At 53.3% G+C, this 25,366-nt stretch overlaps 1 protein-coding gene across 1 annotated transcript; it reads right to left on the minus strand.

The window, feature by feature from the left end:
* Positions 1–972: 972 nt before the first annotated feature.
* Positions 973–25,235, minus strand: LOC121167436 (transmembrane protease serine 13-like). Its single transcript, XM_040996830.1, has 13 exons — positions 25,215–25,235; positions 15,790–15,985; positions 14,683–14,787; positions 12,547–12,669; positions 11,454–11,583; positions 8,964–9,056; positions 8,054–8,097; positions 6,676–6,838; positions 5,668–5,840; positions 3,112–3,210; positions 1,862–2,004; positions 1,555–1,707; positions 973–999 (listed from the first exon to the last, which is right to left on the minus strand). The coding sequence occupies exons 1-13, from the start codon at positions 25,233–25,235 to the stop codon at positions 973–975; spliced, it is 1,470 nt and encodes a 489-aa protein (XP_040852764.1).
* Positions 25,236–25,366: the final 131 nt, after the last annotated feature.

The raw sequence follows: 25,366 nt of genomic DNA on the forward strand, positions 1-25,366 counted from the left end.
TGGGGGCTCCTGGGAGCCTGCACAGGAGCAGCCTCCACATCTCCAGGCCTTGCCTATAGCCCATGCTGCACAGCAGCCTGTGGCTCTCCCTGAACTGGATTTGCTCATTGCCTAGTTGCAGATTCTCTTCCCTGAGTATCTCAAAGGCATTGCTAGACCCCGCACTGCCTTCAGATCCCCTTCCTGGGGACTCGTCCAGGCCGTTGGCTAGTTCCTTAAAGCCAGGAACACTGTGTAGGATTACAAAATTGTGCCACTCTCATGAGCCCCCCAGGGGTTCTTGGGTGACTGATTTTGCAGACTCTTCAAAAATACATCTATTTACACTTCTTAAATTAAAAAAAAAAATAGTAAAATAAAGCCCAATGCAACAGCTTGTGAGCAAACAGGCATAGTGGCCCCATTCATGATCAACAGCACAGTCAGTCACAGCGCAGGCTGGCTCTGGACATTGAAGGCACCAGCATGAAGGCTGGGCAGGAGCACCTGCTCACAACATCAAGTGGGCAATGATCCCCAGCCAAGGACAGTCCAGACACTGGGAGGCTGGCTTTCCAGCAAAAACCCTCACCCTCATCTACTGTCCCTGTCACCAGGGCTTCAGGGTGCTGCTCACTCTTGGCTGGTCCCCAAGTGAGCATCAGAGCAGCTGGAATTACTGAGGTCACCTTCCAGGCCTTTCTCTGGGCTCTCTTTGGACTCTACCTCCTCTCTTTGTGGACCCCTCTGCGGGAACATCCATGGTGCTGGCTCTTGTCTGCAAAAGGTGCCCAGTCTGGGGTTCTGGAGGAAGCTGGCAGCTGTCCTGGTTCCTGCAGAATGTGGAAGGGCAGCACACACACACACACACACAGTAGCACACAGTGGAGGTGGGAATCATGCAGGTGCCCACAAATGCTGCATATGGCCGAGGGTCCCTGGGCCTGAGTGTTTGCAGCAGTCCGTGTTGCAAGGGGGGAGACAGGACCTCGGTTAGGATTTCCGGAAGCGCACCTCACTCTAGGAAAGAGCAATCAGGAGAGTGCAATGAGGGTGAGGCTGGGCTTTGGGTAAGTACAGATACCCTCTCACTCCCTCCCAGGTGAGGGTCCTGGGTCTACACCCAACCCAGCTGTCAGCCAGCTCCCTCTGCCTCTGGAAGAGAGTGCCAGGAAAGAGAGAAGGAGCACCTCAGCATCATGAGAGCCCTTTGCATTCAGCCCTGGAGACCCCCACTCCAGCCCCTCTGTGCTCCTCACAATTCTGCCCTCTCCCTAGGAAGAGGACAGAAGGGCTGGGCATGGCACTGCCTGCTTCCCAGTGTACACCGAAGGCCCAGGAAGGGCAGGGGTGGAGCCTGGGTCCTAAGGTTCTGCTTCCTGCCCTAGAGGGAGGGCCTTCTAGAGGAACCAGAAGGAAACTCAGACAAACAGCAGACCCAACATGTGATGTGTCTCTGGACACTCAGGCTGAGTGGACCTCTGTCTGTGCTCCTAGCAGGGCCTGGGCTTCCTTGCTTTCCCATTTCTAGAGATAACCAGACTGTCCAGTGCAGTGCTGGTGCTAGGCACTCACCTCCATCTTGCTGTAAATCCAAGGAAGGACTTCGGTCACTTTGGTGTACACCCCAGGCTTGTTTTTCTGGCCACAGCCTGTGCCCCAGCTGGTGACACCCGCCAGGTACCAGCGGCTGTTCTGCTGGCAGACAAGAGGTCCCCCACTGTCTCCCTGAAGGGGAGAGTGAGTATGTCAGCCAGGGAGCAGGGGAGAGAGGTAGACTCTGCTCTGGAAAGGAAAGCCCCAGTTCCCGCATCAACCCCAACATGCTAACCTCCTTCCACCCCAGGATCCCAGGCCCTGAGCCCTGGCCTTGCTGCCTTACCTGGCAAGAGTCCCTACCCCCACGCAGGTCCCCAGCACACATCATCCTTGGGGTAAGGTAGCTGTCATACACCAGGTAGTCATTGCACTTCCGGAAGTCGATGAGATTGACCTGCACCTCCCGGAGGAAGGGGGATGTCTTCTCTTCAGTGAAGTTGGGATGGAGGAGAGGGGGTGGGCAGTTGATGAGCCCCTGGATCTCCAGCTGCCCCTCCCCCACAAGACTGAGACTTGGCCTCCTGGGAGTAGTGAGCTCCCTGCCTGTGCTTGGGCTATGTGACTGGACACTAGGACACAAGGGAACTCACTCATGTGCCAGACACGACTCATTGTGCATGAAACAGACCTACTTGAGCATGTACTAGGAAGCTTCCCTGGCCACACCCACCTACATTCAGAGCACCGTGGTCCTTTCAGAAACCACGTGCCCTACAGAGGGTGAGCCTTACTGATCAATTTGCAGGTGGAGAATCCTAGTACCAAAGAACTGTGTGCCTTTCAGCTGGTGGCTAGGCTTGGATTGGAAGAGGGCTGTGGCCACACCATCACACAGAGCCATGGAAAAGCAGCCCTGCTGCTGGGAATTGGCCTGAGTGTAACCATGCCACCAGTGCTGCTGAGGTATCCCCTGGGGGAACATAGAGGCCAGCAAGTCACCTGTGATCAGGATGAGCTAGGTCAAAGCAACAGTCTTTTTGCACAGGATCACGATGCTAACCTCAAAAACATCCAATATCCCTTCTTCCTGCCATTGAAGGTGCCAGCTTCTTCATTAGCAATCATGGCTTTGGATTCCTCCCTCCTTCCAGAAGAAATTACTAAGATTCCCAATCATAGAGTTGTCCCCCTTTGCCCCCCTTAGCATCCAGTCTAGAGAAAAGTCCCACATCTTTGAACCTTCTTCAAAGCACACCGATGCAATGACAAACTCCTAACACTGTCTTATAGAGATTCTCCACAGCTCCCCGTGGTGTGTCACCCCACAACCTCCAATGCAATAAGCCATGAAACCAACTTGTTCCCCTACAGGGATCTCCAGGTGGTCTTGCCATACCACCTATGCTGGCATATACATATACACATATACACACACACATATATATATATATGCATATACATTCAGACATAGACCCTTGAATCTGTTAACCCAAACTCTCACCCACATAAGCTTCCTCTACATACACATCACCTCCATACATGCACATGTGTAGACCTGCACTTGCACACACAACACAGTGCATCCGCTCTCACCATCTGTCTCTTTGGTCTTGCCAAAACCTGTGATCCAGCACGTCTCGTTGAGACTGAAAGTCTGTCCATGCATGGGGAGGCAGGCAGGGTGCACGTGAGCTGAAATGTGATTGCAAGACATCAGTGAAGGAGCAAGGCTGGAGGGATTCAGACACAGGACACAGAGGAGCAAGAACTTAACACTCTAGGAGGCCCAGAGCAGTGAGGAATCCTCCAGAGTCTTGGGCTAACTGGACAAGAAACACCCTCACATTATCCTAACCCTTTAGCCAGAGTCCCAGAACCATTCTGAGTTGCTGCCACATTGGGCATGCATAGATGCTTAGAAGCTCTCTTATGCCAAGTAAACACTGACAGCTGCAGGTCTCTCCTTACCAAGCCCAGCTCTCCTGGCTGAGCCTTCCCCGTGCCTTTTCCTTGGAGGGAACAGAACAGCTGCAGGCCACGCTTTCTGGGTGCTCTTGTGACCTGGTGGGAGGCTACCTGTTGGTTGGCCAGGGCCATGACTCGCCCCACAAATGTTCAACTGGCCCATGGTGAGACGCCTCCCCAAGAAGGACACAGCCCTTGGCACTGACCAAAAACCATAGCACAGTTGTCCGCACACCCAGAAGGATGGAGAAGGGGCCATCGAGGACCACCTCCTAAGCTCTCTCTGGGAACTGGTGTCCCTGATAGAGGGCATCGACCACCGGATACCAAGTTGGAGGAGGCAAGCATAAACAGGATGTTTGTAGCATTAGCAACTGTTGCTGCTCACTGCAGCCTCCTGTCTGCAAACATTGAGTTAGAGGGCAAAGTAGACAGCCAGGAGAGAAACAGAGAGGGAGGATGAATGAACGCCCAATCCTATACACTGGGCTTTAAACACTGACACCTACCGCGTTCTGTCTGCTAGAGAGCAAACAGAAAGTAAATGAAGGGATAAAACCATGCATTATTCACCAACAAAGGAAAACCTGCTTTCTAGTCTACATCCATTATTTTCTGTGTACCACTGCTAAATGCCCATTGAGAGATATGCCACTCACTTATGTAGGGAATTTGATTTCTCAGTGAGTTTTCACACGCTTTTCCCAGAAAGAACTGTGACTCCCAGGTGCGAAGCCTGCCAAATGAATTTCAGAAGATCTGGCCTGATTTCTGAACCAAAAAGCAGGGCACATGGTCCAATGTGAATCTGCACTACAATTCTTGGACTAAGGGTCTGCTTCCTGCCCAGGACGGTTTATCAGAGCCTGGAGGAGGAACTGTCACAAGCCGGAAGGCACTGGCCACGAGATGAGGACTTTCATTTGGTTTTAGAAATGACTTTGCTTTTAGAATGTCAAGTAACGTTAAGGGGTCTTGACAGTAGGTAAGATCTGGGCGTTAAGTCTAATGGAATGTGGGTTTTACAAGGTTGAGAGGAACTGTGCCCCTGGATGTATATATGTGTGTGCTCATATCTGAGCCCCCATCAAGGCTGGAGGGTGTAGCTTTGGAGGTGTGGTGATGTGGGCGTGGTTATGTGTGGGCATGGCTGGAGGGTGGGTGTGGCCACAACTAAGCATGGGTCTGGGCCAGCCCTGCCCAGACAAGCTGTGCAGAGATCCTCCTCCTCACCCCACTGTGATGAGCTCACAGCTCTGACTCACAGCAGCACCACCCCCGTAATGAATGTGCCAGGAAGCACCAGCTCACAGGTTCAGGACACAAAAACGGCAGGATCAACCAGAGAGCCATCCTTCTGTTCTTCCTCCACCTGAACAGCTTGGCTGATGCTCTCTAGCACCTCCTTTAGGGGCCCTCTGGGGTACCATTTGCGTACCTGCACTATCTGTTCTTGGGCAAGCTCACCCTCCTCTGTGCTCCTCTCATCATCACTGGGCTCCCTGACTTGCCCTGGTGCATGTTGTTGGTTCTATTTGTCACTGTAATTGCAGAGCTGATTGTGTAGTAGTACACACAGCAAGGACCTGATAAATGAGCTAGTCAATGAAGGAGGCCTTCTCTGTTCACAGTGACCCGTGGACTCTAGCACTACCTGTGTGTAGCTTCTCTTGGTTCTGGGCTCACCTACATGGCAGTTGGCTGAAGGGTGGGTGCAGCCCACATTCTTGGCTGCCATGTCTGTAATTTGGAGCTCAAGGGTAGGAGCACTGCTTGGGAGTCACAGTGACCTGGATCCCACCCTGGAGCTGCCACCTTCTACCTGTAGCTTCAGGGAGTTCTCTTGCTCTCAGATGAAGCTATTAATAGAACCTGCTTAGCGGGGTTGGTCAGTTGGTTGGGAGGAACCCATGAAATAGTGTATGTAAAATGCCTTCCCGTGTCTGACCCTAAGTGCTCAGTTGAGACTAGCAGAACAATTCAATCCATGCGTATTGATGCAGACCAGTATCCAAGCCCTGGCTCTGTCATCAGTTGGTGATGCGAGTTGTATCATTTGGGGCATAAGTCTTTCAAGCTCCCTGGGCCTCGATTTCCCCAACTATAAAGTCAAAGTGTCCCACATCATCATTTCTAGGACTCCCAGGGCTCGGCTGGGTGCAGCTGGGGCACATTGTCACTCACCAGACAGGGTCAAGGGCTTGGAGAGCCGGATGAGAGCGATGTCATAGTCGTCTTGCTCATCAGTGTAGTTGCCGTTGATGATGATCTGGGAGATGGAGGCCGCCTCGGGCAGCTGGTGCAGGTTGTTGGTGCCCACGTATATCTTCCAGCCCTCCAGGATCTTCTCGCGGGTGCTGCAAGAGCGTGGGCTGGTTACCTGTCTGGCAGAGCTTGTGGGTGGTACTCAAGGAGCTGCAGCCCTAAATACCAGCTTGGAGATGGGAGAACGAATGGGACAGCCTCAGAAGGTGACCTTCTGTCTTCTCCCAGGAGGCCATAGCATCCCTCTTCACCCCAGAAGGCATTCTGAGCAGGACACTCTGTACCTTGCCATGCTATAGAGGGAGGCACACATGAGATAGGGCTCCCCTCGCCCACAGTTTCCTCTTGTGGCTCCAAGGATTGAATTATGTGGGGCGGGGGTAGGGGACGGTAGATCTCATCATGGCCCCTCTGTACCTGTAGAGACTTTGACAGGATGCAGTGGCCTGAAGCAGACTCATACTGGGGAAGTTGATGCTCCTGTGCCTGACCCCTTTTCTGCTTGTTAGATCGGGCTTGGGCCTTCCAGAGGACAAGGCTGGCTGGTGGCTCAGCAGCTTATGGCATGTTCCTCCCTCAAGCCTTGTCCTACAGTTCTCGATTTCCCAGACCCTTCTCCTGCAAGTTTTAACTACAAGAACAGGAAGCTGAAACTAAACCCAAAGCTCTCATTTCTGTTCTTCAGGGACAAGCGCCCTCTGCCCAGCTGTCCTACTCTCCTGAATACCATCGTGGCCTCTTCTCACCCGAGGGCCTTACCCCTCAATCCTGCCCCTCAAGGGATCATTGCAGCCACACCTGCACTGTTTGGCCCCAGGTGAGCATACCAGGATGGCACCCAGAGTCCTCCTGCACAGAAAGGTCGTTGTGTGGTCAGCCCTTTTCCTGCTGACACCCCATGAGTCACCTGCCACCTCAGAGACTTACACAAAGAAGCAGTGGGCAGCGGTGAGCACCCACTGGGCGTCGATGAGCGTGCCCCCACAGATGTGGGTGGTACCGTAGTGTAGACTGGCTTGCCAGGGCCACTTGCTCTCGGGAGCCAGGGCCCCTCCCACGATCCTCCCAGTCATGGCTCGCAGTCCACAGTCTGGAGGTGGGGTTGGGGGAGTGGAGGGGAAGCAGAATAGACCAGTGGTGAGCTCAGAGCCTCTGCCACATTCAGCCTGAAGCAAACCTGTGCAGAATGACAGGCATTCTTCTACCCACAATGGCCTCGCTCTCTGAATCTGATGGAGTCTGGCTGCTTTCCTCCGGCACAGCCATCCCCTGCCAGGTTGGAGATTTGACTCTAGGCAGCCCTCTTTCCCTTCAATCGTTCTTTCAGTAATTCAACAAATGCTCATAATGGCCCATGCTTTGGCCCCCTATGGGGCCTGAAGTTTGTGATGCAGAATGCCAGGGCTGCCATTAGGTGGATAGATTCTACTTAAAAAAAAATACACAAAAACTTTGTTTTCTAAAAGGTTTATCTGAAATCTTTAAAGAGCTACAGAGAGAGGGGGAGAGAGGATGAGCAGCATCATCCAGCTGCGGATTCACTCCCTAAATGGCTGTGCCGGCCAAGGCTGTGCCAGGCTGGAGCTGGGCACCAAGAAACTCTATGTGGGGTTTCCATGTACATGGGTGGCAGGGACCCAGGGATGTGGGCCATCTTCTGCTACCTCCCAGATGCATCAGCAGGAAGCTGGGTTGGAGGCGGAACAGCTGCATTTGAACTGGCCCCCCTGTGGCAGGCTTAACCCTCTGCACCATAGTGGACCAATTCTAACACAGCGCTGCATTGATGAACAGCATCATGGGGAATCTCAGTCATTTCAAAACCAAAGGGAAATAGAACTAAGATGCACAAGTGGGGACCATGGAGTCTCCAATGGACATTCAGTGCTACTGGGAGCCCTTCATCCCAGCCCGCTCTGGAGCGAGTCATTCCAGGAGGATGGCTGCTGGAGGGTGCTGGGCATGAGTCCCCATCTCTTTGAGAGGAGCTCTGGCTAGGGAGCCGGGTCTCCAGTTAGTTCTGTCTGTGGAGACTGAAGCTTTACACTGAGCTAGCAGGTACTCTCCCAGCCCACCTGCTCCTGCCCAGAATCCAGTAAGAAGCATTCAAAGGGCCCTCATGGAAGGAGAGAGGTTACTGGGCAGCCCATGCTAGGAGCAGAAGTTACTCTGGGCTGACTCAAGCCTTGTGGGAATCCTTGCCCTAAAACAGGTCTTTTCCTAGCTTAGATCCCTAGGCCAGCCCAACCCTCTGCCCACATTCCCACCCCACATGGGTCACAATACAGGAAGAAGAGTGTCTTACGGGAACACTGGAGAGAGACGTACCGCTGGGAAGGGCATTCGGACCTGCAGGAAGAGACACAGAAGATAGGAAAGGGGCACATTAACTGACTCCTTCAGGTAGTCTTCCTGATTGACTTGTTTAGTTCCTGTCTCCTTCCCAAGGAAGCTCCCTTTGGCACAAGAAGGTGGAGAGCCTGACCTTCCTCTTCCCAGAAGGACTATCTCCTTTCCAGTGTTGTCTCTGGAAATGGGGAGAACACAGTGCGGATCATTTCCACCCTCATCTGTTACCCTGAGTCTCTGGCAGTGAGTGGACAATACATGCTGGCCAGATCCAGGTTCTTTGAACCCAGGATTTCATTGTCCCTGCATCATGGAACAGCTGAACAGGTGGCTCCTTGGTGGAACAGGAACAGGCAACAGATGCCCTGCCTAATGAACTGTCCCTCACCGCCCTTTTTTCTGGGGCACTGCTTGCTCTCTGTCCCCACAAGGCAAACAAGGCTCCTGGGGGTCTGCCCCCATGCTCCTTTCTCAAGGGAGAGGCTACAGAAGAGAAGGAGGCTAGGGCCCCAATGGGCTCCTTGTGGCTGACTTTTTATATTTGGCACCCCGCTCCCAGCAGAAATGTTTACACTTCCCTACCCCAAGTGTACCCTTGCAGAAACTCTCAGCCCAAATCCAGCTGAAGAATGGCTCCAAGGTCGACCAGCTGTCTCAGAAAGGCAATTTAGTAATTAACTAACCTTGGGCTACCACTAACCTTGAGGGTCTGGTCTTCCCCAAGGCCCCTAAAACCTTTGCTATTATGAAATGGTGCTGTCAGTGAGGCCTGAGCATTCATTCTAGACTTTTAAGTCCTCCTCCAAGGTCCACCAACCCCAGACACCCCCGCTCTCAAACAGGTAGTGTGGCCCACCATACCCTACCGGTACAGGCTTTCCTGGAGGGTGGAGTTGTATTCAGAGATAGAAAAGCTGCTGCTAAAGTCCCTGTGAGCCACTTCGGTTGTCCGGTAAGCACTGTGGGGGAGGAGGGACAAAAGAATGAGCCCAAGGAAGTGGAGCGCGCCTGCATCCCCCACTGCTGTGCAAGTCCCCACCAGCCCCATGGACAGAGGCTGCCAGCGGTGGGTAGGACAGCAGCCACTGGCCCAAGCTGCAGTCAGGGCTCCACATGGCCAGAGCCCCACCCATGGATTGCATGCTGTGTACTGGCTCAGCAGTTCTCCAAGTCTGGTCCCAGTAGCATCACCTGGCAAAGTCGGTAGGTGAGTTCGCAGGCCCCACCCCACACCGGCTAAATCAGAAATTCTGGATGGGCCTGGCAGGTTGTGTTTCAGCTGGTTTGTCAGGTGGTACCCATGCATGCTGGGAATTGGGAAACACTAGTCCAGCCCTTTTCCATCCACATTGACGTCTATGTACCAGCCACATCACCCTACACCCACTGAACCCAATCTGCATTTACAGGTCACCAGGTCATTGGTTTGCACATTAAAGTTTCAGAACTTGGAGCAGGTGTTGGCCTAGAGGTTAAGATGCCACATCCACTGGTAGTGCCTGGGTTCAACTCCTGACTCCAGCTTCCTGCTCTTCCTCTCCCTAGGAGGCAGCAGGCGATAGCACACATAGCTGGGTCTCTGCCACCTACATGGGAAGCCCAGACTGCATTTCTGGCTTTTAGTTTTGGCAGGTCCAGCCCCAGCTGCCATGAACCTTGAGCATTTGAGAGTAAAATCACTGAAGGAAGATCCCTCTTTCTCTCTCCCTGCTCTTCATTTCTAGCTAATTAACTAATTGCTTGATTAATTAAGAGAAAACTTGAAAACCTTGAACAAGCATGCTGGTGATTCTGAGAGCACAGTGTACCTGAGGACGACCTTGGCTGTTGGCTAAGCAGGCTCTGCATCCTAATCCCAAAGATGCTGAGTGGGGGGAGCATTTTTACACGCTGATCCTTGCACTGTCTGCCAGGAACTAGAAGAATGAGGTGTGCCTATGCCTGAAACAAGGCCTTCACTCACGGCACTGTGCTTCCCAGAGGCCTTGATCCTTCTGTGATCTCTCTAGGCACCTTCTCTGTCCCATGTCCCCAGCACTTCCCACACAACCTGCTCATCACATAGCATCGTGCTGGGATTGTCAGTTTATGCCTTTCACCCACACTGTAACAGGGATCTTCCAGGGAAGGATATTGTCCTATTCTTCGGCATCTGGGCACCACACAGAGCCACTGGCCCATGGTAAAAGCTCAAGGAATGATCTCTTGAGTAAGCAACAGATAGCTGCATGCTCAAGAAAGACCCAGATTTTCATGAGGTCCCACTACTTGTGAGTGAAAGATGCCCAGAGCTTCCCCTACCCCCTCAAGATCCACGGATCAGGCTGCCCCAGACCATGACTCTGGGGCAGCAGAGGCTTTGCAGAACTAGTTCCAGGTGCCAGTCTCCAGCTCCTGGCTTTCAGGTGCTTCTTCCTTAGAGAACCCAAGTGAGCCCCCAGACCCTTCTCTCCACAACCTCATTCACTTTGGTGAGCTCTAGAACCACTCAGCTTAAATCCCAGGCTGGTACTTGGCCTAGCAGTTCAGATGTTACTTGGAATATCTGACACCCCACAATGGAGTGCCTAGGTTTGAGTCCCACCTCTACTTCTGACTCCAGCTACCTGCTAAGGCACATCCTGGGATGCAATGGTGACAGCTCAAATACTAGGGTCTTTGTGCCTACATGGGAAACCTGGACTGAGTTCCTAGCTTCTGGCTTTGGCTTGGTTCAGCTTTGGTTATTGTGGGAAATTGGGAGTGAACAAGCAAACGGAAATTTGTCTCCCCGTGTCCTCAAAAAATAAACACACACACACACACACACACACAAAACAAAAAACAACTTCTGACCTCTCAGGCTAAGATGGAGAAAGATGTCTTCCAATCTTAGAGGAAGGCCACTAGCATGAGCATCTTGGCTTCAGATCTTCAGAGTCCGAGATTTTGATAACTTGGCCTGGCCACACCTGCCCCTACCATTTCCCATTTAATGAGTTCCCACCACCTTGTAACTGATTTGGCTCAAGGTCTACCCAAGGGCTTGGCCATAGTGATGTAAAAAGATAGGGTCCACCTAACACACAGGGGGTCATCCTGGAAGGACGGGGCAGAACCATTAAATATGGCAAAGACATGAAGGTGCTGGGGTCACATAGCAGCCTGATGTTATTGTAGCTACACACATCATCACTGGGGCCTTGTGGGACCAGCCTGCCTCAGACTCAGGGCACCCAAGGTCAGTGTCTTTTTGAAAGACTCAGGGGGCCCTGAGACGCTGAGGTCAGTGAGGTGTCCCAGGCCTTTTCACCACAAGGGTCCTACAAAGTGCCTGAGCTACCATCTGAAATCAGGACCCCCCGAGGGAGGCTCACCTCTCGAAACCCAGCTGTCGGCAGGTCTTCTGAGAGTAGGAGTCATTCCAGCTGTGGCTGCAAACGGGCAACCACTCGTGGGAGGATCCAGAGTAGACTTTCAGCAAAGACGTATCCCAGTCGAACCTCACTGTCGGGCAAGAAAAGGGGGCAGGGCAGAGCCTCAGCTCCAAGGCTGTAGCCAGCTCTTGTGGGAGGAGCTGAGTAAAGCAGTCCGGTCCCCAGGCTCCTTGCTGAGATCCAGGAGAGATGTGGAAGGCTGGCCCCGGCAGCCATGGTCAGCTAGAACTCAGCAGTTCAATGTGGTCATTAAGGCAGCATCCTGGCAGGACTGTGGCAGGCTGGGGAGTCCAAGAAGGCACTGCCGGCAGGAGGGGCAGGCTCTGGCAGGACAAGGAGAATCACAAGATCCATGATTGGATGCATGTCCCCAGAACAGGCTTGGTTGCCGATGGCTTGGTCATCCCCTACTCTCGAGGCCTTGGCTCAGAAAGATGTTTGAGTGCATCAAGGTGAGCTGTTTACAACTAGGCTTTCAAGAAACTGGAGGTGATCATCAGAGGTGACCTGTCAGACGCGGACTTTGGGCCCCTGCCCCCCTACAGCCAGAGCTGCTCTATTTGGCTCAGTCTGATAGCCAGGAGCCATCAGGGGACCTGTTCAAGCCATTCATTTTACAATTTACGAGACTGCAGCTCCCAGAGAAGAGAAGTGGCTCATCTAAGACACATAGCATTAAGCCAGGTTTCAAATCCAAGCTGGCTATAAGTAAAACCCAAATCTTCTGATGCCCTGTCCATTGCCTGCTGTTGCACTGGCACACAGTTTAGAGTTACAACAATATGTGCACATACTTATGCAGAGATGCATGCCTGTGCGGTATGCACACACACAAACACATATGCACTATGCACATAACGCTCACATGGGCACATATATGCACACATCACACATTAATACATATACAAATACATGCATAGATGCACATGTGCACAATCATTTGATATACACATATGCACATGCATGCATGGAGGCAATGCGCTCGTGTGCATACACATGTATACACTCATGTTTTCCTGCTGGGCCTCCTTACCACAGCCCAGTTCGTCGCTCTTCAGCTTGCAGTCCACCACCCCATCACAGCGAACGGCATGGCTGGGGCAGCTCTCCACTGGCTCTTTGTACTTGATCCCCGTGTGGCCCCTCCAGAAGTGGACTGGAACAAAAGAAGCAGGTGGCTGGGTCACCACTAGCCACAGAGACAAGACTGTAAGCAGCCCAAGGCCCTTGGGGGTTCAGAGACACCGACCTGCAATCCCTCTTGGACTCTGGGGCTCTCGTCCCCCATCTGTGTGGAGAGAAAGGCTGCTCAGGACTGCTCTGGAATGCTCCAAAAAGCTTCTGCACCAGGCAGACTCGAGCAGCCAGCCACTCCGAGAGAAACAGAGAGAGGAAAAGGAAGAGGGAGATGGAGGTGGGTACCACTGTGGCACTGTGGGCACTTCCCTATGAACACACTGGCCAAGGTGGCGACCAGAGAACAATCTGTATCCGAGCCCACTCTGAGAGCACCCAGCCCGGTTCTGCTGAGCCATAGTCCTCTCTGCTCAGCCCTGACCCTATAGCTGCCTGTCTCTACAGCATCCAAAGTCTCAGTGTGCAATCCAGGCAGCCAATACCCAAGTGCACAGATGAGGCCTAGAAGAAAACAACTTCTTCACAAACCGCTTGAGCAGTCAGCTCCCTGACACGGTCTCTAGCAACAGCCTCGGTTCAGGGCAGGAACAACCCCACTGCTACTCAGAGGCACCTTTCCCTGGGGACCCTCATAGGAAGGAGTCCCAGCCCTTCCTCTTATCTTTCTGTCCCCAGTCTTCTCACTGGGCCCACCAAACTCTCAGTCTCCTAAGCTCAAGGCCATCTGGTATGATGGTCCTTCCAAGTCTTCTAACATGCAGGCCTAGGGATTGCCCACTCTGTGCCCTAAATGCTTGACCCTTCAGCAAGCTCCTGAAGCCTACGGCTTGGTGATTCTGCTGGGTAGAAGGGAGGGCTACCCCTTCTTTTGGGAGGAGACCTGGCTCTCATCCTGGCACCACCATATAGCTGCTGGGCAGCCTGCGCATGTCATACCACCTCTCTGGCCCTGGGAGGTCTGGAGGATCTGCCCTACAACAAACAGCCAGTGGGCACTTCAGGAAAGCTAGAAACTACCCCTGCCTTGACAGCTATTGCTGCAATGGGCAAGCCCATCACCCTTGGGTGCTGCCTGCCCCTCCAGGAGTCACTTCCTATGCTCTCGTGGAGTAAAGGGTCCCTGTGATGAGAAACCAGGGCTAGGCAGCAAGCTCCAGCCCCAGGTGGTCTCCTATCAATACCACGTGGTGAGTGCTGAGGCCTCTATGTACCCTGTGACAGTGATGCCACTGCCTGGGCAGCAGGTAGGGGAATACACTCAGAAAAGCCATTCACTGGAGGGTTGCACGGCCAGCAAGTGTGGGGCCAGGATGCCTGGGCAGGTCTGCCTAGCACTGATGTGCTGTTCTGTTGGTACACTTCCTGTTCTCACCACCTGGCCCCTGCCCCTCTCCCTCGGCCATCATCTCTCTCTCCGTCACCCTCTGGTTCCACTGGCTGGAATCCCTAGCTCTAAGGATAGGATGGCATGTCATGTGTTCCTAGTCCTCCTAAGATGGCCCCGTGTGCCGGGATGCCTAAGCTTTGAGCCCTGGATATCTTTTCCCTAAGAGAGAGGAAGAACTGAGCAGGAGCTGGAACTTCTCAGCCACTTGTACTACTGAGAGAGCATCTTGAGGCACTTTCCCAGGGTTTTCATGGTTGGCTGGCTGATTTGCTTTGCAATTAGCCCTTACAGAGTAAGGTTTTGCATCAGACATCATGTCCATTTCCATGGATGCCTCATAACCCAGTGAAATCCAGATGAGATCTTCCAGGACACAGAGCAGGTGGAAGGAGTGAATGTGCTTGGAATGATCTTGTCAGTTAACCCGAGTCAGTAACAAAGATGAGCCCAAGGAACTGTGATGCCTGCACCCTTCACCCAACCACCTCCAAGGAGCCTGGAAGGACCATGACCCCAGGCCATGTGCCGGAGGGTCCCTCTGTGAACCCAACATGGGATCCCCCATGCGGTTCCTGCTGCATACCCCATGCCTAGTCCCACCCAGCAATGACCAGAACCCATCCCCATCCTTCTGTTCAAACTCACAGAGAATGATGAGTGAGATCACGAGGGCGATGAGGAGGAGGACACATCCGATGAGCGGCAGCCGCTTCTGACTCTCCTGCCAGGAAAACTTGGGCACGCTGGTACCTAGGAGCAGCAGGTCAGTGGCAGGGGAGGGTGAGGCCATGGAGGAAGGAGATGACAGATGGAAGCAGACCTCTGCAACCCAGAATCTGATGACTACTCTTCCTCTGGGCGAGCCTGCATCCTCTGAATTCTCTTTGCCTGCTTGTGAGCTGAGGCTCCTAAGGCTCATTTTACAGATGGGGGAACTGGGCTCATGGGTATGAAATAAGCTATCTGAGCCTATTCTGCTGGTGAGCAACAGGGCATCTGACTCCAAAGCCTTTCCACCTTCCATCACCACCAAAGTATTCACACACCTGGCGAGGGCTGGCTGTGGATTGGGTCCAAGCCTTGGCCAGCATCAGACATCATCCAGCCCTTTTGGCTCGTGGTGGGGAGGAGAGAGGGAACTGTGTAAAGTCTAGGGGTGGGAAGAGGGCAATGATGAGATGGGCAGAAACCAGTTCCTTAAGAACAGAGCCATTCTCAGAGATCATTGCCCTCTCTGGCTTCTTGCAGCTGAACCATTTAATCAACAGTTTGGAAAGCTGGGATGGGGTAGGGGGCAGGATTGACCAGTTGTCAGCTTGGTCAGAATGCCTCCCTGGCCTCCTTGAACCCAAACAGGGCCACATGATCACGACCTTGCTCCTTTCCAGGCCACAGCTTCCCTGGCAGACACACAGGGCAGAACAAGGCAAGAACTTCACCAGAGCCCTGCCCTCCACTGCAGCCAGGGCGCAGGCCTGTCTTGGCAGCTTCCTGTGTTCCAGGTGCCCCAATGGGCCTGGATGCCTATGCCCTACTCCCTTGGCTCCTCATTCCTCACTATCTTGGGTTTCTAAGTGTGATTTCCTGTGCTTCTTCTTCCTCAGCTTCTTCATTGTCTGCCTAACTGTCCCGCGCCTTCACCTGCTTGGCTTGCATAAGGAGCTCGGAGCGCCAGCTCTCATTTCCTCCCTGCCTGGGGCCAACTTCCGTGTCTCCCCTTGCCGCCCGCCCCAGCACCACATCCCTCCTTACCTGGAGCCTCCCTGGTGGCTGGTGTTGAGGTGGTGGGAGATGCCCGGACTGGCACAGTCCCTACTGGTGTCGTTCTGACAAGATACACTCTTGTTGGGGAGGGTGTCACGGTGGCTGACCTGGAAGATGGTGACCCACCCGACGATGACCTGGAAGGGGGTGTCCGGGCTGGAGACACCCTCGCCGGGGGAGCATTCTGAAAGCAGAGCACAGAGCATCTCTCAGGCTGCTGCCCTGCTGACCCATGCTAGCCGTGCCCAGCAGGGACACAGATGCTCTGGGGATGCATGGGGCAAGTGGCTGAGGGTTGAGCAAAGCCTCCAGAGGAGAAGGGCGTATCCAAGGGCAGACTGGAAGTTCAAAGAGCCTACTGTCTGCAGCCCCTTACTATCCCCCCACCCCAGCACCTGCAGAGCTGTGCTATGGCTTGAACTGGGTTTGGCCCCTGAAATAACACAACAGTCATGAATTTTGATTATATTAATGCAAGTGTGGCATCTGGGAGGAGCACCTGATGGGTTCCTAGGTTCTCAGAAGGTAGCTCTAGAGAGAGAATTGGTTAGGAAGGCCTAGGGAGGCCTAGCTGTTCTCTCTGCATTCTGGCTCACTTGCAGTTCCTCTCAGGCCCCATCATCACTTCTCATCATCTCACCAGATACCCAACACATGAGGCCACCTGACCTTGATGTTGCACCTCTACAACTGCAAGCTTTAAAAAAGCTTTCTGTTTACAAAGTCACTTGCCCTCAGTTTTTCATGGTGCTCATGAAATGCTGATGGGGCCAGATGGGCTGAGGCCAGGGAGCCATCTGCTGGGTGATGGGGACACCTGCTTAGGTTGCTCGTGTCCAGAGAAGACACTTTTGGACTGGACTTCTACACTGAGCCCTCACATCAAGGAAGCATGGCCAAAAGTGGGGGGAAGCGATCTCTTCTGCTGCCCCTTCACTTCCACCCCAGCCTAGCTATCCATATCTTCCAAGCATGTGTGTATGGTACCAGAAGACTGTTCTTACAATGAGCTGCTGTCAAAAGTGGACAGAGCACTATTGAGAAAAAGCCTTGTCCTGCTTCATAGCTAGAATTCTCACACACAAATGCACATGCATACTCTGCCCCTGCTCCCTGCCAATTCATCAGGGAACCCAGAGAGGCAAGAGCAGGCAGATTCCAGTCCCATCACGATTGAATGAGATCCTCCACCTTCAATAGCTGCAGGTAGAGTGATTGATCAAATTAGCTTTAATAGTTTCACTTACAGTTATGCGGTAAGTAGCCCGCTCCAAGTGCTTTGTAAGTGCTTACCCATCTAATCTGCTTAATGATGCTTTCAGGTAGGAATTGCTATTATCCCTATTTTACACAGGGGAAAGTAGGGGCAGAGAGATTGGGAAATTTCATCAAGTTCTGAGAGCTAGAAGGTAGCAGAGTCAGGGTTTGAACTCAGGAAATCAGGTCCAGAGGTCACGTGCCATCCACCAGGCTTTGCTAGTTCCCAGGGGCAGGGATGAGGGTTACTTGGGAGGGTGCAGCAGCTGGCACAAGCAGGCAATCCAGGACTGGAGGTCCTGCTGCCTTTCTGGGGTTCCCATGCCTTTGGTGCTGCACACCTAGGCCAGGAGCCAGTGGGTTGTCAGGGAGGATGAAGAGGGCTTGAGCATCCTCTGCTTACTGCTCCCTGGCAGCCTGGGACTCCTCTAAACTGCCTGCTACCCCACACAGGTACCTCAGACCCTGTTCCCATAGCAATATTTTCAGCTGAACTGGAAATGGACCTAGCCCAAGAACTACTCTGACCCTGGGAAGCAAGAATGAGAGAGAAAGCCCACCTGATCTGGGAGCCCCTGTCCAAAAGGCTGCATAAAGGGGTACAGAAGTTCTAGACCTCTCTGGTGAACATCCAGCCCTTCGTCTCCATCCCTCACCTACCACTGGGCTTGAAAACATCTAACATTGTTAAGTGGATCGGTTGTAAGACCTCCCTAGGTAGGATGTGTGAGCCACATCAACAGCATCAGCCATAGGGTTCTATCCTTGAAACTTCCTCTTTGGGCGTAGTTGGTAATTGGTTTTGTCACTTGCCTATTTTTCTGGAGGTTGAGAGATGAATTCCAGGAGTTACAAGCAGCTGCCCCACTTAGCTTGCCAGAGGTGGGAGCAGATGCAGCTCTCCCAGCAGGTGCTAGGGCTCGTGAATGGATGTGAGCAAGAATGCAGGAATCTAATACCCCAGTCAGCTATGCATCAATCACTTGGGTGTGTGTAGGGGCCTGAAAGGCACTTGCTTCTGCTGCCAATCCAGTGGCCTGGCAGCCAGGGTCTCCCTCTCATGACCTAGTCTAGACGGAGACTAAATTTCTATATAACAAAGATAAGTTAGCCCCAACGGCTTCAGGTGGAGCAGGACTGGGTGTGGGAAGCAGGAGAGATGGGAACAGATGGACATGTACCCACTGACGCCACATGGTTTGGAGTCAGGCAGACCTGGGCCCTATGCTACTCTGTAGCAATGTGACCTTGGAGCAGTCACTTTTACCCAGGTCTTTTACCTTTCTCTAAAAATAATAATGTTTAGGAGAGCTCCTTCCAGCATGGAGCATTCAGCAGTTACAGTACAAATGGCTGCTGTTCTCTACTTTGGCCTTGGTACACACATTGCAGCACTTGCCTATCCAGCTTTCCCTATATGTCTGTCCCAGCTAGAGAGGAAATGTCTGTGATTCAGCACAATAAAATACACAGGGTACTTTAAAGTTTATGATGCACTTTCACAGCTGTAGCATCCTGAGCTCCTTCTGACATCTCTGGGATATGGTACTTTTAGAAGCCCATTGCACAGAAAAGAAAGCCAAGGTTCAGAGCTCAGAACCGCCCAGGCAGGGTCCTTTCTCCAGCCTATTTGTGCTTGAGTCCTCTGCCCCGTTGGAGTTGGAATAAAACCCTGGTGATTCCATCTTCCTCTCTGAGATGTGTGTATGGCCGCCACACTGCCTCAGGGCCCTGGGCCTGTGAGATGGGGGCTGGGGCCTCACAGAGTCAGGAATATCCTGGGAACTTGGGAGAAGGCTGGGGTTCCTGTATGGATCTACGTTTAGTGGGACTTTCCAGCCCCATGGTCAGCCAGAATCAGGCAAACATGGTGACCCAGGGTTGCAGCAAAAGGACCATAGTGACTGTGTTGGATTTAGCCTTACCCCTGACCCAGCTGTGTGACACAGGTCAAGTGATTTCACCTCATTACGTATTGGTTTTCTTATCCAGAAAGCTGAGCTAACATGGTAGGCACAGCTGGTGGGTGCAGAGCAGTGCCACACGGCGGACCTGGGTCACGGTAGCTAGGGCAGTGGAGTCTGTTTAAGAATGCTTGAGATATAAAGATCTGTGTGAAGTCTTGCATGGCTGCATCCCTTCCTCCCTGGTTCCCTGGCACAAGTGACTACACCCTCCACACAGGTCACATGGCTCATCCCATCTCCCCCTGACAAGCAGCAAGGAGCCATGAAAAAGCCATAACAAAGACCACAGTCAGCTGAGCATTTGATTCAGCTACTTTTAGTCTTACCCTGGATGTTCTCAGCCCCCTTGACCTAGACCTCATGCCTGAGGACCAAGGAGATCAAGACCGTATCCTAATCCACGCAGCAGGTGAAGGACAGGATCTGGTTCCAGGAAGGCTGCTAGGAGCAAGCTGAGCCTCCAGCAGCAGTGCCTCAAGCACGAGCCTCCTCTCTGCAGAACTTCACACTCTTCATCTCCTTTGAGTCTCACAATGTCCTTAATTGGCAAATGGGGCAAGGATGATGGATTCTCCCCACCCCCAGTCCACTGTGTATCCAAGAGGACTTCCAATAAGGTCGTAAGAAATACAATTTAAAGCTAAGTTTAATGGTAATCACCCAGTACCAATGGTTTACATAGATGTATACATGTGAGAAGATATGCATGGTACCTGCACATGTGTAGGTAGTCACCCAAACTTCACGATGAAGGACACACAATTGGCAATCCATGCCTGGTTTGCATAACACACATTTCCCACCAGCTCTCCATGATTCCCTTCCTGTGTGAAGCTTCAGAGGGACCCAGGGAGAGCTTGAGCTCCTGAATCAGCTGGCAGCCTGAGTGCTGTGACACACTCCAGCCCAGGGTGTAGGCACCACCCCAGCAAGACCTGGTGATCATGCCCATGTTACCCATGCATAATGGGCAGGAACTAAGGGGCTAGAATGAAAGGGCTGGCCCTGGAGGTGACAGGGCTGAGAGGTACCCAGGGCAGAAGGGGAGAGGCCCAGAGGCAAATGAGTAGGAAGCCATGGGATGGGGGAACCGGGAGGCACACGAGAGGCACACAGGAGGCCAGGAGCAGGCAGATTGGCAATGCTCCCCAAGGGCTGAAAACCCTGGGTCAGGAGAGCCTGACTGCCGGGAGAAGGCAGGTAGAGAGAGGTCAGGTCTGCGGACCAGGTTAAGAGAAGATCTCCCAGACCAAAGAGCTGAGTGAAAGCAGCCAGCTGGGGACGTCAGGGGGAAGCAGCATCCAGAGGAGGGCTGTCTGCTCCACAACCACCAGCCTCAACTCAACCTCCACCTAAACCACTGTGGGAAGTTGGAAGAGCTGCCGTCTGAAGGGACCACAAGAGCAGGAGGCTACACTGCTGCCTTTCTTGAGGCATTTCGCAGCCTGCTCCCTGGCAACTAACCTGCCGTATAAGCTACTCCATTGCTAATTAATTTCCTTTCCTCCATTCTTGGAGAGCACCTGCAGAGCTTCCAGCCTCCTACTCGGGGGCCCATGTGGCCCCAGCCTCTGAGCAGATGCCAGAGCAGGTGTGGCATGAGGAGGGTGGAGCCAGGACCAGAACCCAAAAGACCTCCTGAACCCAGGCCTTTACTGGTGAGCACAAGACATGGAAATGGCACTCAGGATGCTGGCTCCTTGATGGGACCTGGCACGGACCCCTCCCATAACCTGCCGATAGCCACGGGTGCAGGGGGCTGGAGAAAGGCAAATCCCATGAGTGGTCCTGAGCCATTTTTGGCCCCACCTGTCCTGGCTGCATATCCGGTGGCAGGGGTGGTGGTGGAAGGCATGCTCTGGGTTGTTGCTGCTTCTACCTGTCAGTGCCTTTATAACTCCTGCCAACTCCCCAACACAGAGGGGCCCTGCTGTCTCTAATCTTCCTAGGATGGGAGGAAGGCAGGCAGGGCAGGGTTCTATGGAAAGGCAGGGAGAGAGCTGAGAATGGCCTGGCTTTGCGGTACTTCCTCCCAACTTTCCTGGCCAGGACCCCAAAGGATTATTATTTCCATTTTACAGATAAGATATGGAGGCCCAAAAAACTCACATACTATGCCCAAAGTTATCCCCAGGTCTATCTTACAGCAAAGCAGGCATCAGCAAAGCCCAAGACACCTTCCTTGCTCTCAGCCCAGTGCCCTCTCTGCCATGGCTTCCTCGGGTTGAGGTCCTGCAGAGACCCTGTCTCTCAGGGGTCCCCCAGACTACGAAAGGAGGGGAGATAGTTAAGGAGCCCTCCCCCCACATGTGTCCTGCCCAAGGTCTCCCCTGGGTCTTCTAGGGATCAGCTAGTGATGCCAAGGAGGAGAAGACCTCTGCGTTGAAGGTCACAGCTGAATTGGGCATGGCATCTTCTTGGGGTTCTGTGGCTGCTGTTGTGGGCAGTGGCTTGGGCTCTGGGCAAGATGTGTGGTGGTCACTGAGAGCCACAGGTGGGCAGTGAGGGGGACACGTTCAAAGCTGTCCTGCTGGAGCCAGAGAGTAGCAAGTGGCCATGACAATAGTGACAGCCAGTCTGTCTCCTCAGGGCGCCTTCAAGTCTGGGCCCTGATTTGTCCTGGGCCATCCCTTACAGAAATACATATATATATTTATATTTCCAGTTCTCAGTGCCTCCTGTATCTTGGGAGATCCTCATTAGGTCAAAATCAAAATACCTCCTCATTCATTCATTCATCATCAAATGCTATGAAAGATATCGAGTGTCCATGCCTGACAGCGAGCATTGTGTAAGTCAGCAGAACTGCAGCCTGTTTCTTGCTGTGACTGTGTCCTCCTTCCCAGCCAACACTAGCTGCGGCTCAGGGCTGATGTGTAATGGGGGTTCCCTGGGTGGTCCTGCAGAGGGGTCTGCTTTCTCAAGACGGGGTGGGGGTGCTGCCAAGGCCTCCTCTTAGCCGAAGAAGCTGGGTTCCCTGTGGCACCTTCGGTAAGGCCTGCCCCACTGGCCCTGCACAGTCCACTTCTGTTGTTGTTTCACCAGGAGGAAGCTGTGTTGCCAAAATAAGACACTTAGGCTAAGTGGCCGCTGTTACATCAGTCGTTAGCCCTCCCACCTGGTACCTGACCTCCAGCACCATATACACACTCCTACCTGTCTGCCCTCCTGTTCACTGAGTCGTAAGGGACAATCCGGAAAGGCACAGTGGAGTGTGTCAGCTGAGCGCTAGTGACACCACGTGCCAGAGGTGTCAGATGAAGGCAGTGTGCAAAAAATAGACCTGGCCAGGTGTCATTCCAGAGCACCTGCATTACATTTGGGCACTAGGTGATAGCCCATCAGTCTGCCACTGCAGATTCCTGCCAAGGCCCCTTGGGGGGGAGCATGCCTATTCCTGGACCCCAACCATTTCCCCAAGACTACCCAATCTGAGGTCTTAAGAAGACCCAGGACAAGAAAAGCCTTGGGCCCGGCGCGGTGGCAGTGGCGCAAGTGGTTGAGGTCCTCGCCTTGCACGCCCGGGATCCCATATGGGTGCCGGTTCTATCCTGGCAGACCCACTTCCCATCCAGCTCCCTGCCTGTGGCCTGGGAAAGCAGTCGAGGACGGCCCAAAGCTTTGGGACCCTGCACCCACGTGGGAGACCCAGAAGAGGCTCCTGGCTTCGGATCGGCATAGCATCGGCTGTTGCGCTCACTTGGGGAGTGAATCATCGGACGGAAGATCTTCCTCTCTGTCTCTCCTCTCTGTATATCCGCCTTTCCAATAAGAAATAATAAAAATAAATCTTTAAAAAATAAAAGAAAAGCCTCACCACAAAAATCGTCCCACCCTGGGCCCAGTCTGAAAAAGCATAGAATGCACAGTGTTTTTCAGAACAGACATGTGGTTCCAAGATGGTCCACCCTGGATCCCACTGTGCATAGCTCTAGGCTTCCACTTAGCTGACAAACCCAGGCTCCCTGTGGCACCTTCAACAAGGCCTGCCCCAGAGGCCCTGCTCAGTCCACCTCTTTTGTTACACCAGGAAGAAGCTGTGTTGCCAAAACAAGACACTTAGGCTAAGTGGCCGCTTAGCCCTCCCACCTGGTGCCCGGCCTCTGTCCAAGAACCGGAAAGGAGCTTCGAATCGGGGGCAGGAGTCTGTTTGTCCCACCTTCTTCTCTGATAACTAGGGAAACTGAGGTACAGAAGGAAGATTCTTGCTCCAATAGGGATCCAGGCTCAGACCCTAGACAGCAATGAGGATGGAGACCCTAAATCTTCATACTCGGAATCTCTGTGTCTCTGTCCATTCATCCACTTCGCACATCTCCAACTATGCCCAAAGCTATCCAAGAATATTCCACGTGGGAAAGACACCAACGGGAGGCTTAAGGCAGGTAGCATTGTGATCCCATTTCACAGATGCAGAATCGATGTTCAGAAAGCCCAAGGGGCTTGCCTTCGGGACACGTTTGGCTCTCTGTCCGCCATAACACATGGCTTTTCTTTTGAAGGTGGCAAAGCTGAGACGATGGCCCTGTTTTTCCCAGCTCCCTCTGGATACCCAGCAGGTGGCACAGAGGATACCAGACTCAAGTTACCAGCTAGTCTCTTCCTCACTCCTTCCTGGAACAGAGGGACAAACTGCATGTCTCTATGATCGAGCCCTCTAGGGAAGGCCTGGCTAGAGAGGACCCATTTCCCCAGCCTGCCTGTTCTTTGTCAGTCTTAAGAAACCTGTTGCCGCCAGTACAAAGTGTCCCAAGCACAGCTCCCCCAGCTGCCAGCTGTGTTTCAGGCTCCCCACACTGGCAGTTCTACCCTAGAGAGGGGGTGTATTCGAGAGCCTTAAATCAGGACATGGAGATTCTGTTTTTTCATTCTTAGGTAAGAAAGGATGATTGCTCTTCCAGAATGAATGTGGCTGCTACTATTCCTTTGCTGCTTCATTCATAAGGAACTGAGAGCTCCTGTTTTCCCACCAGCAATTCCACATCCGCTCCTCACCCAGTGCCCCTCTGCACCCTCCACCTCCTAGCCCCCATGGGGGTCTACGGCTTCCTCTAATCCTGCCATGTCTACCTCTGACCTGGGCAGACAGCTCAGCCTTTCTCCTCCTTTGGGTTTAGGGACCAGCAAGTTTAGCCTCTCAGCAAGTCACTAAGGAGGATGCTCCAGGGCTGTGGCGGGGGGACAATGGACTGACTTCCCCACGATCTAGGAATCCCCCACTTTTCTGCTCTCTAGAGCCCCTAGAAGCCCAAGAGGTTCAATGACCTTGGAGAGGTGGTGACCAGAGCAGAGGAGATGGGAAGCAGCAGGTGAGGGAGAGAAGAAGTTACGAGGGGCTGGAAGAAATGCAGGAGAAATTGCAGTCAAGGTTGTTGAAGTGTCTGGAGTTTCAAAGGGATCACAAGGCAACTACCTGCAGAACATGGGATCAGCCGATCTTACTCAAACCCAAAGATAGTGGAGTGGAGCAGGGAAGTCAGAGTCTGGGTGGGCTTCCTTTAGCAGGAAGGACAGAGGCACAGGGAGCAAAGCTTGGTGGTGGTCGGGAGGTGGGGGAGTTCCTGTCCCTGCCCAGCCCTCCCCACAGAGCAGCTGCTCTCCACCACCCCACACACAGCTGAGCAGCAGTGGAAGAGACTAACAGAGGGTATGCGGTTAGAACTAAGGCAGGACTTCCCCAGCACAAAGGGTATGAAACCCAAAAATAAGTGACTAAGAAGGTTTGTGGGAGGGAGGAGCACAGAATCTGCTCTGTTGAACAGAACACTGGGAGTCCCATGTTCCTGGGATGGTATGGAAACCAAGGAAGGGAGGGAGACAAGATGATCAGTTAGAACATTTCTGCTCCTCAAGGCAGCAAAACCAGACCAGAGTCTCCAGGAACCAAAGCTCCCATTACGCAGGCACCCTGACCACAGTGCTGCCTGGCCATGGGTAGGGGTCACAGGCAGCCCTGGTGCTCACTACCAAAGCCCAAGCTCCGGTGGTGGCCTCGCCGGGGACTCCTTCTAGGAACCACAGTCAGCTGAAGGGGGCCAGGAGATTGTGCTGTGCGGCAGCTTCAAGCCAAACAGTGCGCCTCTCACTCCCCTTAGAACCTGCAGCACGGGACACAGCTGCCTCACCTGGCTCCCAGCCCCAGCCCTGTTCCCCAGGCTCTGGCCAGAGGCCCGCAGAGGCCACACTCACCCGGCGGCCGTCCCTCTCCATGGTCTCGGAGCTGGCGGCCAGTGTCCCAGCTCAGCTCATGTCCACAGGAAGACCCATGGCAGCCCCCGGATTCCCGGGCCTGTGGGGAAAGGGGCTTCCAGGGCCGAGGGCCGGCCCCCAACGAATGGGGC

The sequence above is a fragment of the Ochotona curzoniae genome, unplaced genomic scaffold, assembly GCF_017591425.1.
Source record: "Ochotona curzoniae isolate NIBS_2020 unplaced genomic scaffold, NIBS_Ocur_1.0 patch365, whole genome shotgun sequence".
Taxonomy (NCBI): domain Eukaryota; kingdom Metazoa; phylum Chordata; class Mammalia; order Lagomorpha; family Ochotonidae; genus Ochotona; species Ochotona curzoniae.